At 33.5% G+C, this 13,700-nt stretch overlaps 1 protein-coding gene across 1 annotated transcript in view; it reads right to left on the reverse strand.

Annotated features, from left to right (window-relative positions):
* Nucleotides 1-990: 990 nt before the first annotated feature.
* The window catches only part of SPATA22 (spermatogenesis associated 22), a 16,503-nt gene continuing 3,793 nt past the window's right edge, over nt 991-13,700 (reverse strand). Inside the window, exons 4-9 of the mRNA XM_039886536.1 lie at nt 12,197-12,257; nt 11,970-12,065; nt 9,043-9,382; nt 6,006-6,135; nt 4,069-4,166; nt 991-1,318 (exon numbers count right to left, since the gene is read on the reverse strand). Of these exons, the coding sequence (XP_039742470.1) occupies nt 1,127-1,318; nt 4,069-4,166; nt 6,006-6,135; nt 9,043-9,382; nt 11,970-12,065; nt 12,197-12,257 (917 nt within the window). The 3' untranslated portion in view covers nt 991-1,126. The remainder of the gene's footprint in view (nt 1,319-4,068; nt 4,167-6,005; nt 6,136-9,042; nt 9,383-11,969; nt 12,066-12,196; nt 12,258-13,700) is intronic.

Here is a 13,700-nt window from a genome sequence, read left to right on the forward strand (position 1 = left end):
TGCTTATTTTTTACGTCACTAATTTGGGGAAGGGGGGTGGCTATGTAGCAATAGATGACTAATATCTTTAATGCTTTATAATATCCAGTAAAACTATCTTCTATAGTTTTTTTGGAATTTTTCTATTCTATTTTTTATACAACCTTTGGTATCAGCTTGATGTGTGTGTGTGTGTGTGTGTGTGTGTGTTTTCACACAGAAATTACATGTTACTAATTAGAGGAAAATCCGCATCTTTGTCTTCCTATTCAAGAAAATGATTTATTTTTCCATTTGTCCATCTTCTTTTCTGTACTTCATTAGTATTTTAAAGTTTTGTTCATGTACTTTTCACATTTATCATTTAGTCTTAATTAGTCTTGGATATTTTTTCTCTCTTAAATGGTATCTTTATACATTTTACACTCTAATAGTTGTGGGTCATAAATACCATCTACAGAAGATTACTACAAATTAAGTGTTCTATTCTAGTACCTTACTAAATCATCTCATTTCTGCATCTGATTTTCTTAGGTTTTCCATACATACAATTATATTATCTGCCAATAGCAATAATTCTTATATCTCAAAATTTTCTCTTTTATCTAACATATTTCCTAGGTCTCAGAACATAAATTCCATTAAATTCAGAGATTTTTATTTCTTCATTATGTGTTTTATTTCCAGTCTGCTTGGCACAGAGTATGTGCTCACTAAATATTTGAAGTAATTAAATGAACTTCATAGACTAGCAGCTCCAGAATAATGCTTAGTAACAGCACTAATAGTGGATACCCTTGTCTTCTTGTTCATGACTTTAGTAGGAATGTCTCTATATTTCTTCTATTAAGACTGATGTTGGCTTTTGGGCTGACTCAGATGTATTATTATCTCGTGTTAAATAAGCATCTATTCCTATTATACTGAGCATTTTTATCTAAAATGGTTGTTGAATTTTAGTAAATATACCATTTTTATAAAAACAGTAAAATTATTTTCAAAAACTCTTTACACATTTTAAAGGATTTAAATATTTTAATTGAACAAATGAAATAGAGAAAAGCAGGAGCTATAAAACCATGGAGATGGTAATTTAAACAATAACAGAGAAGTGCTTTAAGTTACACTAGTTAAACTTTATCACTATTTAAATCTCATTTATTACATTAGTATAATACCTCATCTCAGCATCTACAATTTTAACAAATGCTTGAAAAGTTTTTTGTTCAGAAACAGATGCCGGTCTGACAGAAACACATTTGAAAATATTCTTTTTCTGGTCGTAGTTTCCAACACACCTATGAACTCGGCCTCTGATTAGTCTTGGAAGTTCACGATCCTGTTTTGTAAAAAATAAATATCAATAAAGTAATTTATTACTTCATCTGAATTTCAATTTTTTGAAACTAATAATATGATTAACTAAATATGAATCACCCCAAATGCTGTAACTCCCTCATCTGATTTAGGGCCTCACTGCTACCGAGACCATGATAGCTAGGCAAATATTGGTGCCCTGTTACAGAAGAAAGGCTTTCTTACAAGCTAGCGAGCTGCTGTTCCTTAAAAGACTAATTCTCAATGTAATGGCACATGAACTATTCACTTCTCTTAGACTATCAAGAGTTCCACTTTCAGTAGGTAGCAAAAAGGTAGTTACAGACCAACTCTCTATCTAAGAACGGCTAGAATTGCTGGATGAAATACTTAAAAATCTCCTCAGAGACACAAGAGAGATACCAAGGCAGTGAGGAATTACAGTCACCCCATCTGGGAAAGGATAGGAGTCTAGAATGGGACCTGATATTTGGGCATGTTTTTCCCCTGAGGTATTTATCGATTATAGTCAAGATAGTTGAAGAGTCGCAGAAACTGAGCAGAGCTTTTGACAGGCACATAGGGCTGGGAGAAAAAGAAAATAGAGTCTGAGGCCCCCAAGAAAAAGTGATTCTAACAAACACCCCCACTTCCGACCCTTAGTCAAAAGGACTATCCCATAATGAGACTAGTAAACCTGAAAAAGACCAGCCAGCAACAAATCCTCTCAATCATGAATAAATTTAAAGTATATTGGGATTGCTTTCACTAAACAGTCATAAAAAGAATAAGAGAAAATATTGATAATTGTTCAAAGAACTATATTAAAGTGAAGAGTTTCTGTTTCTCAAAAGCCACTGAAAAAGCAAACCACAGAGTAAGAAAAAGTATTTGCAATACACATAAAGGACAAAGAACTTGTATCTAGAATTATTTTTTTTTAAATTCCTCTAAGAAAATGACAAATAATTCAATAGGAAAAAAAGAACATAAGCCTGAACAGACTTTACAAAAGAAGATATCTAAATGGCCAGTAGACATATAAGGTGCTCATCCTCATTAGTCACCAAAGAACTGTAGAGAAATGAGATAGCACTAAACAACAACTAGAATAGAATAACTAAAACAAAAAAGACTGACAGTACTAAGTATTGATAAGAATGTGAAGAAACTGCAACTCACCTACACTGACTGTGAGTGTGTAAACTGGTACAACCCTTTGGAAAATTCGTCAATAGTAACTACTGTATTAGAACATACACATGCATTATGATGCAGCAATTTTACTCCTAGATATATACCCAACAGAAATACATGAGAATACACAAGAGAATGTTCATAGAGCATTATTCATAATAGCAAAAAATCTGGAAACTAAATGCCTACCAACAGTAGGACAGAAAACTAAACTATGGTATAGTCAGACAACAGAATATTGCATACAGAAATATAAATAAATGAACTATAGCTACATGCAACAATATAAATGAATCTTACATTGTGTTGAGCGAAAGAAACCAGACATTAAAGAAGACATACCATGTGATACTATTTATATAAAGTTCAAAAAGAGGCAGAATTAATTTATGATATTAAAAGTCAGGATAATAGTTACTTTTCGGTAGGAGCCGGGGTAGTGAATGGAAGGAGGCATAAGGATGTACAGGGTGACAGCAATGTTCTATTTCTTACCCTTGGTAATGTTCACTTTGTGATACTTCATAGAATGGTACGGTTATGATTTGTGAACTATCTGTATATGTTATACTTCAATACGAAGTTTTTTAAAAAACATCAGATGAGAAAAAAATAAGCATTCAAAATATTTTAGAAATAACACAACAATTACTATCATTTGACCATCTACTATGTGTCAGATGCTGTTATATCATCTAATCTCCAAAATAACCTTTCAAAGTTAGAATTAGTCTCCCCATTTTACAGATTTAAAAAACCTGAAGCTCAGAAAGTTTAAGCAGCTTACTCAAGGTCATAAAGCTAGTAAACAGTGGAGTAAAAACTGGAATCCACATCTTATTTCAAATTATGGCCAATTTCAGAATTACAAACTTTTTTACAAAGTATGTAAGTCCTATAAGGTCTCCAGACTCCCTTGTGATCTCCAGCCTCCTTTGTCATCCCAGCCTTCTTTCACACCAAGACTCTATTTCTCTATATCCCAGCCCACTCTGCCTTCTCTCAACTTCAGAACCCCTATCCTTATCCCCATTCATTATAAACCACTTGCAGTTTCCTGTACAATCCAGGCTCTCTCTTAGTTTCATGTCTTTGAATATGCTGCTCTCTCAACTTAGAGTGCATTCTTCTATTCCTCTTTCCCTCCCCCCACACACTTTGGCTTAATTTATTAGTCCTTAAAATAAAATAAGTTACTACACTCTTTGAAAATCTTTCCCTGATTACCCTACCTGCTTCTACAGCACCCTACACATATCTCTATCATGCCATTTATCATACCACTCTGTAACATTTATGTAACTGTCTTTCTACCTGAGATTATAAATTCTTTGAGAGAAAGAGTCATTTACTACTTATATTCCAATTTGTATCCCTTGCATGTAGCACATAGCCTGGCATATGGTAGTTGAATAAAAAACTTTAATATCAGAACTAAAACCAAGATGTTGAAAGTACTACTAAAGTGTTAACAGAATTTCTACTGCAATAGAATTACAGCCTGCATTTTATAAAGTACACATGTATGTTTTGTTGGCATATGCTTTCCAAAGAATACTTAAGACAAATACTCACTATTTCATAAAATACACAAGGCAGAGTATTTTTCCCATCTCTCATAAGAAAAGTCTTTGAATAATATGGTCCATGTGTAACAGCAGAATCGAGAACAGCTAAGGAACATTGAAATAGGGGGAGAAAATCAGTGCTGGTAAAATGCAAATAAAATTTAACAAAGAGAAGTTGCTATTTAAATAACTGCCCACACCAACCTCTCTCATAGTTTTATTTATACAATAATAAAGAAAACATTTTAAGAGGGAAAGATATTTCTGAAACTGCTTTATACTAAGGAAAACAAAATTTCTGGCCCTTTCCAACTTAGGAACAGGTTATACACCAAAGTTCATAGAACTGACAGTAGTTGGCCATCTGAAACTTTTTCCTTTGAATGTATTCTACAGAGTGGTTAAGTCCCCATACCAAATCTACTACATTATAATAATAAAATACACTCGTAACAAATAAGCACCATGGTTTAATGAAAAAAAAATTGAATGAGAATCAGAAGGCATGCATTTGCATCAGTTCAATTTACTAAATTGAGTGAATTGTTTAACCTCCTTCATATCTCTCACCTATATAAACTGCAAATAGTAATTCATGTTTATATCAAGAAATTATTACCAAATGAGAGCATTATTTATTCCTTTAATAACCATCTACTGAGCACTGACAGTGAACATTTGCTATTTTGAAATCAGCCTCCATTTCCCCTAATGCCACCCAGATTTTCCTTTAGGAAATCTCTCCTATGCCATTCTTAGCCATTTGGCTTGAATGGGATTTGTCTGCACACCTACATGCAGGAATGACCTGAGACTGACTTAAACCAATCAGTGTATCCCATTCCCCAGCTACAGAGTTCAGGGTTTAGGTGATGGGCTTGTTACCCAGTCAGAAATGATGATATGCAAGGGGTCATTTGCTACTTCCTGTAGAAGAGCAACCAGAAAAAAAACACAAAAGAATGTGACAGTGTGGTATAAGGATAGGTGGTATAGAGAACTTTGATAATCATCTTAATAACAAAAGGGAAGAATCAGCAGCTACTGGAGAGACCATAATTCAGGATGAAGACAATACTGTGACAGTACAGAAAATAACTAAATTTTAAAAACATAATACTGGATGAAAATTTAAGCTGTATATTTTAAAACATATAAAGCAATAAAAAGTATATATACGTGTAAATTTATGAAATCATATGTATACAGTAAATATACAAAAGCATGGACAGGAAAGATACCACAGTGATTATTTCTAAAGAAAAAAAATGGATAAGGGTTTAAAATGTATCTATAACATGGGTATGTGGATATTATATTCTCTATATTTTTCCGTATGTTTAGGATGTTTCATAATTTAAATATTTATTTTACTTGAACTATTGAAATATGTTTTGAATCTCTACTTACTTATCTCTTATTCTAGGTAAAATCAAATTCCAGAAACATTCTACAAAACTCTCCCCCTCTTAAATATTTAGAAAACAGATTAATTGTAGGGTGTTTAGTCATATCAGTAAAGGATTCTCTACAAATGTTATTTCAGAGTATTTAAAATATGATTTAATTTATATACAAAATTACTACTGGAGTCAGTGTGATATAATAGAAAAAACACTAGATTAAGAATATGGAGACTTGAATTCTAGATCCATTTTTGCTAACTAGTTTTGTGATTTTAGTCAAGTCTATTTTAATTATTTGCCCGATTCCTCAAGGGTTGAGTTGGAATACTTAGGAATTTTTCCTGTTTTAACATTACAAATACATAACTAAATACATCTTAAGTCACACAAATCAATGACAGACCCAAGAATTGAAGAAAATCCTAATAAATCACATTTCCTTTTGCAAAATTTTATTTTTAAGCTCTTAAGTATTCCTATGGACATTCAAAACTATTGTCCAAATGTTACTGAAGTATTTTTGAAGTATTATACCTACCCAATATTTCAAAAAGTAGTACAGTTTTTTGTGTATGTTCACTCCAGTACTTCATGCTTTCGATAACTGCAGATATAATTCTTAAAGAGTTATCTTTTTCTTTCAACTTTAACTGATACAATGAGGCATCCTTTTGAAAAAAATAAAATCAAAGCATTAGAAAAACCTTTCGTTTTTTTCTTACACTTTCACTTTGTAAAGATTCTAGGTGCTTTGTAAAGATAAATAGGCAGATGTGTAAAATGTGTTAATGGAAGTATTGAAATTTTTAGTACAGTTACTAAAGGCATCATTAACACTTTATAGGAGGAGAAACTAAGATGCACTGGAGACAATCAAGAAGAGAATGATTATATGGGCATTCATCCACTTATTAATTTGTTCATTTGTTGAATGTTTTTAAAGTATTATGTCCTGTGATAAACACAGATGAATAAAACACAATTCCTTTCCCTAATATACTCACATTCTAGGAGGACACATTCATTCTTTCATTCCAAAAGTACTTATTGGCACCTACTATGTGCCAAACATAGCTAACAAGGAAACAATGAACAAAACAGACAGGATATCCACTCTCATACATTTTGCCGTCCAATGGGAGATTCGGAAAATTATAATTATATAATAGAATGCCAGAAATTTATATATATGTACATATGTACATTTAAAATAGGGTAAAAAGTTAAAGAGAGACAGGGGTTTTTTTTTTAATTTTATTATTAGTTTCAAGTATACAGTACATTGTTTAGGTATTTACATAGTTTATGAAATGATCCCCCTGATTGTTCTTTCTCTCCTCTGGCTCTATAGCTAGCCATTCCTTTCTTGCTGACCGCATTCTCTATGCCATGCTCCCCATCCCTATGACCATCTATCAACTACTAATTTGTACTTCTTTAACTCTTCACCCCTTTCTCCCAGTCTCCCAACCCGACTCCTCTCTGGCTGTCACCAGACTGTCCTTTATATTTGTGAGTCTGTTTTTGATTAGTTTGTTCTTTTTGTTCCTTAGATTCCGCATATAAGTGAAATCATATGGTATTTATCTTTCTCTGACTTATTTCACTCAACATAATAACCTCTAGATCTATGTCATTGCAAATGGTAGGATTTCATTTTTTCATGGTTGAGTAATATTCCATTGTATATATGAACCACAACTTCTTTACCCAATTGTCTGTTATTATTTTAAATTAGTTGTTGAGTGAGGACCAAAGGAACAGCCCTGAGATGAGAATGTGTCTGGCATTTTTAAAGATAAACTAAGAATACAATGTATTAAGATACTAATTTTCAGGGGATAGTGGTGGCACTTTCCTTTGTGAGGGCAGGGCATATCAAGAACACTTGATGGAACTTTTTTCCCAGCTATAATCACCTTCCCTCCTCCTCCCCCACTTAACCAAAGTATGACTGCCTCCTTACTACTGCTATAATCAGCCACTGCTTCTAAGGTGTCATATCATTCTTATGTACAAGAAAACATAAAGTTGAGAACCACTGCGAAACATGCTATCTTAGTCATATTTCCAGCAAAAAAAAAAAAAACAACACAGAATTTACCCCAGATGACTTCTTGAAAAGACTGTTGACAGGCATACACACAGAACATAGTGTACTTAAGCATTTGAAGACTAACAACAGTAAGAAACTTCTATCACTCCTAGGCTGAAAGGACAACGGGAAGAAATAAAATTACCAAACTTGTGAAAGCTGGACTCATGGAAGGGCTATATCATGCAGGGACATAATAATTGCCTGCTACACAACATTTAAGCAGGGAGGGAATAGAAGAATCCAACCTCTCTCCCCAACCTTTGAAGTCCTACAAGTGATTCCCACTGGTTGGCCCCTAATGGAAGTCAGCTTCTGTTAAGGCAGCGGTCCCCAGCCTTTTTGGCACCAGGGACCAGTGCTCTTATGAGGATCTAATGCCTGATGATTGGAGGTGGAGCTGAGGCAGTGATGCTAGCACTGGAGAACGACTGCAAATATGGATGAAGCTTCCCTTGCTCACCTGGTTCCTAACAGGCCATGGATCAGTACCAGTCCACAGCCTCAGCCCAGGGGTTGGGGACCACTGAGCTAAGGGATTCCAGGATGGTGCAGGACATGTAAGATGATTCATTTTTCCAGAGCACAGAGAAGGGCAGAAGGTAAACAATCTATTGGTACAGGGGTCAAGGGAGGGAAGATAGTGAACGACCAGCACACATAATATATAAAAGACATTTACAAAGAACAATTAAGAGTGAGGAGTGAAGAGAGAAAGTAAAGCCGAAGGAAGTACATATAAAAACTACAAATCAAAGCAGAGTCATATTAGAGCATACATCATGTTTAGAGAATTGTGAAGAATCTGAAATGGCAAGTGGACTGGAGAATTAGCTGAATATGTAATACGAGGCTGGAGGTAAAATCAGATCATATTATAGAACCGAGGTAAGCAAACTATGGTCTGTCGTCCAAATCTAACCCACTGTTTTTGTAAATTTTTATTGAAACATGCCATACCCATCTGTTTATGCATTGTCTATGGCTGCTTTTAAGCTATAATGGCAGAGTTGAGTAGTATAGTTGAGTCGTTGCAAGAGAGACAATATGGCCATTAAAGCCAAAAACATTTACTACCTTGCCCTGTACAGAAAACGTTTGTTGACCTGTTAAAAAAACAAACAAAAAAAACACAAAAAAAAACAACCTTAGACTGACATATGAAAAGCTCAGAGAATTTCTGCAACCAATGGATAAACTGTCGTCATCTCAATAATTAGTAAACAGTGAAATTCAGAGCCCAGTAGAACACTGTAAAGGAACTATGAAAAGGAGCAGCCATTTACAACATCTAAGAAAATATTTTGGAAACCAACATTTACTCACTCCAATGGAACTAGATATTTGTGCTAATCAAGTAATGCATGCCATAGGATTGATTTCAAATGCTCTTATCTCTGTAATTTTCTAAATGCTTATTTATCTCATATTTTTTAAATGTAAATATAAAAATGTAAATAATTCATATTTAAAAGTTTACCTTGAGAGTATTTTCTTCTGGAATATGACCCATTTTTTTCTTAAATTGATTTTGTTGGAAATTGGGCTTAAATGCCTGTAATGCACCATTTTTGTCTAGACCTCTCATTGTAGAGCCAGATATTTTTGATGAATGTGTTCGTCTGAGTACTTCAGTTTCTCTTTGGTGAGATAAGTTAGGAGGTTCAGATATTCTTAATTGTTTCTGTTGTTGAGCTCTCAAACTCATTGGACAAGAATTCATTCCATCATTTGCCACTATGTTTGTTCTTTTGCACTGAGATCTAAAATCATTTCTATCCCAAGTTTTCAAGCTGGTATTTTTGTTTCCATCTCCGTAGCTGTAACAGTTTTTTTTAATTAGCATTAGTTTTTGTTTCTATATACTTTTTATTAAGAGAAAATCAAAATTTACATTTATATGGTAATTTTTGGTTTATAAACTACTTTTAACTACTAAAAAGTTAAAAATCTTAAATACATCATCACAATAACCCTACAATATATTATACCTTTCTTTTCAGGTGAGGAAACTGAGCCTTAGGAAGGAAGTAACTTGTCAAAAATCATACAGCAATTCAGAACCCAGAGAACCTTAGTCCCCCAACTCAGAGTCCAGTGCTATAAAGTATATTTTTAAACTACAGAAACCTCCATATAACAGTGGTTGTCTCCAAGTGGTAAGATTTTGAGGACCTTTGCTTCCTTTTTACACATTTATGTTTAAATTTTCTATAAAGTAAAACTTTAAGAAGTTAAACTAATGGCTTGTCAGTGATTTTAAATCAAAAGGATAAATATAGGCTAAATAGCTAGCTTTTTTATTAGAAATTTTGTACTTTTACTACATAGCTTAAAAGCTCTACTTATGAATATGTTACAGCATTTTACCAAATGACTTGTATCAGCTGATCAAAACAAAATGAGGCCAAAATTTAAAAAAATGTAATTTCTGAGCCAGCTAATTAAAGAGTTCCACAAGAAAAAACTAGTCCAAGTCACAAATTCTTATTTCTGAATAATTTTCCTAAAGATATCAGAGGAGCGCAAACACTACAACCCATTCCTTGTTGGGGAAAATAATCCAAAAAGGGTCTAGGTTCCATAGTGATCAAGAACAAATCCAAATTGTATGGGGCCTGAAGCTTGTATAATTTGGGGAGCCTTCATAAGTAAATTAGGTACAAAATTAGGTATGAAAATGAGAAAAGAAAAAATAATTACGAAATTTTTAAAGTTGATAAATACCATAAACATCACAAATATCCAAGGAAAATATTATTAGTATTCTTATTAATTGCTTGATACACCTCTGTAAGGCATTTCTTTCATATGACAGCAATTTTTTCAACAGAAAGAATAGAAAGGATTTTATCTTCCCTCTCTGATGGCTATGGAAATTAATTATTCATAATTTAGAAAGCTTTGTTAAGCTTCATAATTCCTTATTGGTAACAGCACATCTGCAACTTCCTCCAACATTTTTGCTCAGGAGGTGCTTCTGGCCTGAACAAAGGCCTGAGAGAACTACAGATAGTCCTTTAATCTTACTGGGCATGCCCATACACAGTGCTGCCTCAGCAGCCAATCCATCTTAGCTAGGTGCTCAACATCCCAACTAGACCATGAGGCCTAAGTCGTAGTGGCTCCTGAGCAGGGTAGAGAGTAGTGTCTCCCTCAGATCCTTCTCCTTGGAGACAAAGATAGGGTCCAGATGTTCAACAAGATCCCCAAGAAAGACTGTTGTTGGGGACAGATGAATGTGAAAGTAAAGCTAGATTACGAACCTAAGCATAGAACCAGTTAAAAGATTTTTAGCAGATTACCAACTGCCTACTTTGGTTTGCAAATGTTTTCTGTTCTTGGATTTCTTGTTGTTATATTCCAACCACATATTATTTCAAATTGGAATATCTAATATCGGATGCCTGTCCAGATTACAATCTGTTACCAAATTCTCTGTCTAATGCCTGTCGATACAGACTTTCTCCTAGCACCTGCAGCTGGAACTACGCCTCCAAGGACCATCTCCAAGCATGAATTGGTCTAGTTTAAAGCCCTGAAGAAAATAACTGACTGGTCCTAAAGAAACTAGCATGAACAATAAAATCAAAACTCATTTTTTAAAAATAAAAATATTGTTTTTATGTATTAATCACTCTATTAAAAGTTTCCCCCTTTAAAAAAAATATGGTATCTTTAATAAAAGCAAAGGTTATATTAACTTCACAGGGTTGTTGTAAGGATTATTAAAAAGACATACTGAAGCACAAAACAATGACTGATACATATGTTTGGTAAAATCTAACCTAAAAAATAAATCATGTCCTTTTTCTACGTACTAATTTTTTCATAACACTTAGGCGTTAAACTCAGATCCTTTTGGCAATGACTCAGAAGTACTCTCACCATCTTCCTTGATGGTCCTCTTTATTCCTTGAGCTCCTACCACTGCAGATGCATATGCATTTCAGTCTCCATGATTCTTTATTATTCTGTTCTACTTATCTTGAAGTAGACTGCCTTTCTAGGGTAGGACTGAGCATTCTATTTGGTTCTCAATTTCTAAATATAGCCAACATTAAGATATAGTTATTTCTGACTCTTTACCTATTGTCAATTAGATCATTAATGATCCAAAGTAAAATTATAAATTCATGGTGATAAATATTAGCAGATATTTCATTATAACATGAAGAACTCTTTGCAAACAAAATCACTGCCAAAATTTACCTATTTTTAAAGTATTCTTAACTTCTTTTATAAAATGTAGCTAATATTGCTATGGTCAGTCATTAAGTATAGAACTTTCCTAAATGTAATTCTAAGACAGGAGAAAGAGATGAAGGATAAGGGAAGGAAGGAGAGGAAGAGAGGAAAAGGAAAAGAAGGAATAGAAGAAGAAAGAGAAATCTTAAGTAGACTCACCTCCAGCCACTCTTGCTTCTTTCAGTATTTGACTGAATACACTTAGACCCAGAATCTTGACTTCTCAGGGGATGAGAAACTGAATGTGGTATTTGCCTTTTGAGGAAACATAACTTATTAAATATTAAAAGTTTGTTTCCAAATTGATAAATGTAAAATACATATAGAATAAAATAACATCAGTCAATAAAAGACACATATTCATTGACATATACTTTTCCACATACCCTGTGTTCACTGTTTTTGTTAAAGTAGGCAACTCTGGATTCATTGATTCCCAGGCCAAATCTCAAAAGACAAAAGTAACAGAAAAAAAAGTAAAATAGATAGCATTAAAAAAAATGATAATTATTTCATATTTATTTAATTTGGGGGTTGAAAGCGTGAAGAAGAAAATAACTTGAAGATATGAACTTGTTCTTCAACAGCACTTTGTTGTGGAATTTCTCACAGCCTGTCTTAGTAATTTTTATAGATGTCTTTCTTTCCCATTGTATTTTAAGCAAAGGTAATAGTTTAATCAGTATTTTCCACAATCAATCTTAGTATAGTTACCTTGTATTCTGTAACATGAATTCAGAGTAATCAATGATTCTTAAACTTTTTTGATCCCACTCACAGCGAGATATACATCATAACCCAACATGTATACATGTATAGTGTGCATCTATGTGTATGAGAGAGAGGAGAAAGAATATAACAAAATTTCACCACCAATTCTTATCCTTACTATGTGTGATACACTCTGATATTTTCTATTCCATTCTACTCTACTTTATTCTTTTCCATTTCTTTTTAAAAGATTGGTTGTTTCCCAGTCTAATGGATCAAGACAAAAATTTGAAAAACACTGATCTAGTCCTATCTCTTGCCCAATATAAGAACTTTACTAAACCTGTGACAGATAATAATCCTGGTCAGAGCTTGTGAGTTCACAGTACTTCACAAAGATGCACACTGCCCTATGGAGCAACTCAAATTGTTGTTATTTTTCAAGGTCAACATTCATGTTACTTTAAATATTGGAGAATTTTTAAATGGCAGATGGTGACCAGATAAACAACTACTTATGCATATCCATGTGAATTTTTTATCAATAAAAATGGGAATATAAATTCTCCAAATTCCTCAAATGTGGAAGGAAACAAAATAACTTTGGATTTAGAAATAAATTGAGGTCTATGGTTACACACTGGATGAAATTAACAATATAAGTATAGGGGGGAGATTGATTGAGATTGATTTTAAAATTCTAGTTGTATAAGATCCTATTAAAGTTTTTTCAAGTGCACCCCCCCAAAAGGTAAAAGAATATAACTAGCATGTACCAAGTATATTTCAGAATGTCTGCCTGTTTATGCTTTCTTCTGGGAAGAAGTAAAAAGTCAGCAAACATTAAGACCTCCCAGCACCCACCACCAAAGCTAATTGCTTCAGAGATGAGAGGCTTCACCAGTATTTTAGTGACCTCACTCAAAAAGATGAGCTGAACCAGAGGCTCTCTGTCTCTAGAATTTGAATCAAGACATATAGAGAGCAGTCAATGATGGGCTCTGAGAACTAGAATTAAAAGATTATATTAACTCTGAGAAAGGGCAATTTAGTTCATGTGCTGGTTGAAACTATAAGGAAGCCCACTGGATGAGAGAGTAAAGAGTCAATAAAGAAAAGCAAAAATGTTATAAGAAAAAAAAAACTAGGCCAAGCACTAGAAATACTTGGACTTTTTCC

The sequence above is a fragment of the Pteropus medius genome, unplaced genomic scaffold, assembly GCF_902729225.1.
Source record: "Pteropus medius unplaced genomic scaffold, Ma_sr-lr_union100, whole genome shotgun sequence".
Classification (NCBI taxonomy): domain Eukaryota; kingdom Metazoa; phylum Chordata; class Mammalia; order Chiroptera; family Pteropodidae; genus Pteropus; species Pteropus medius.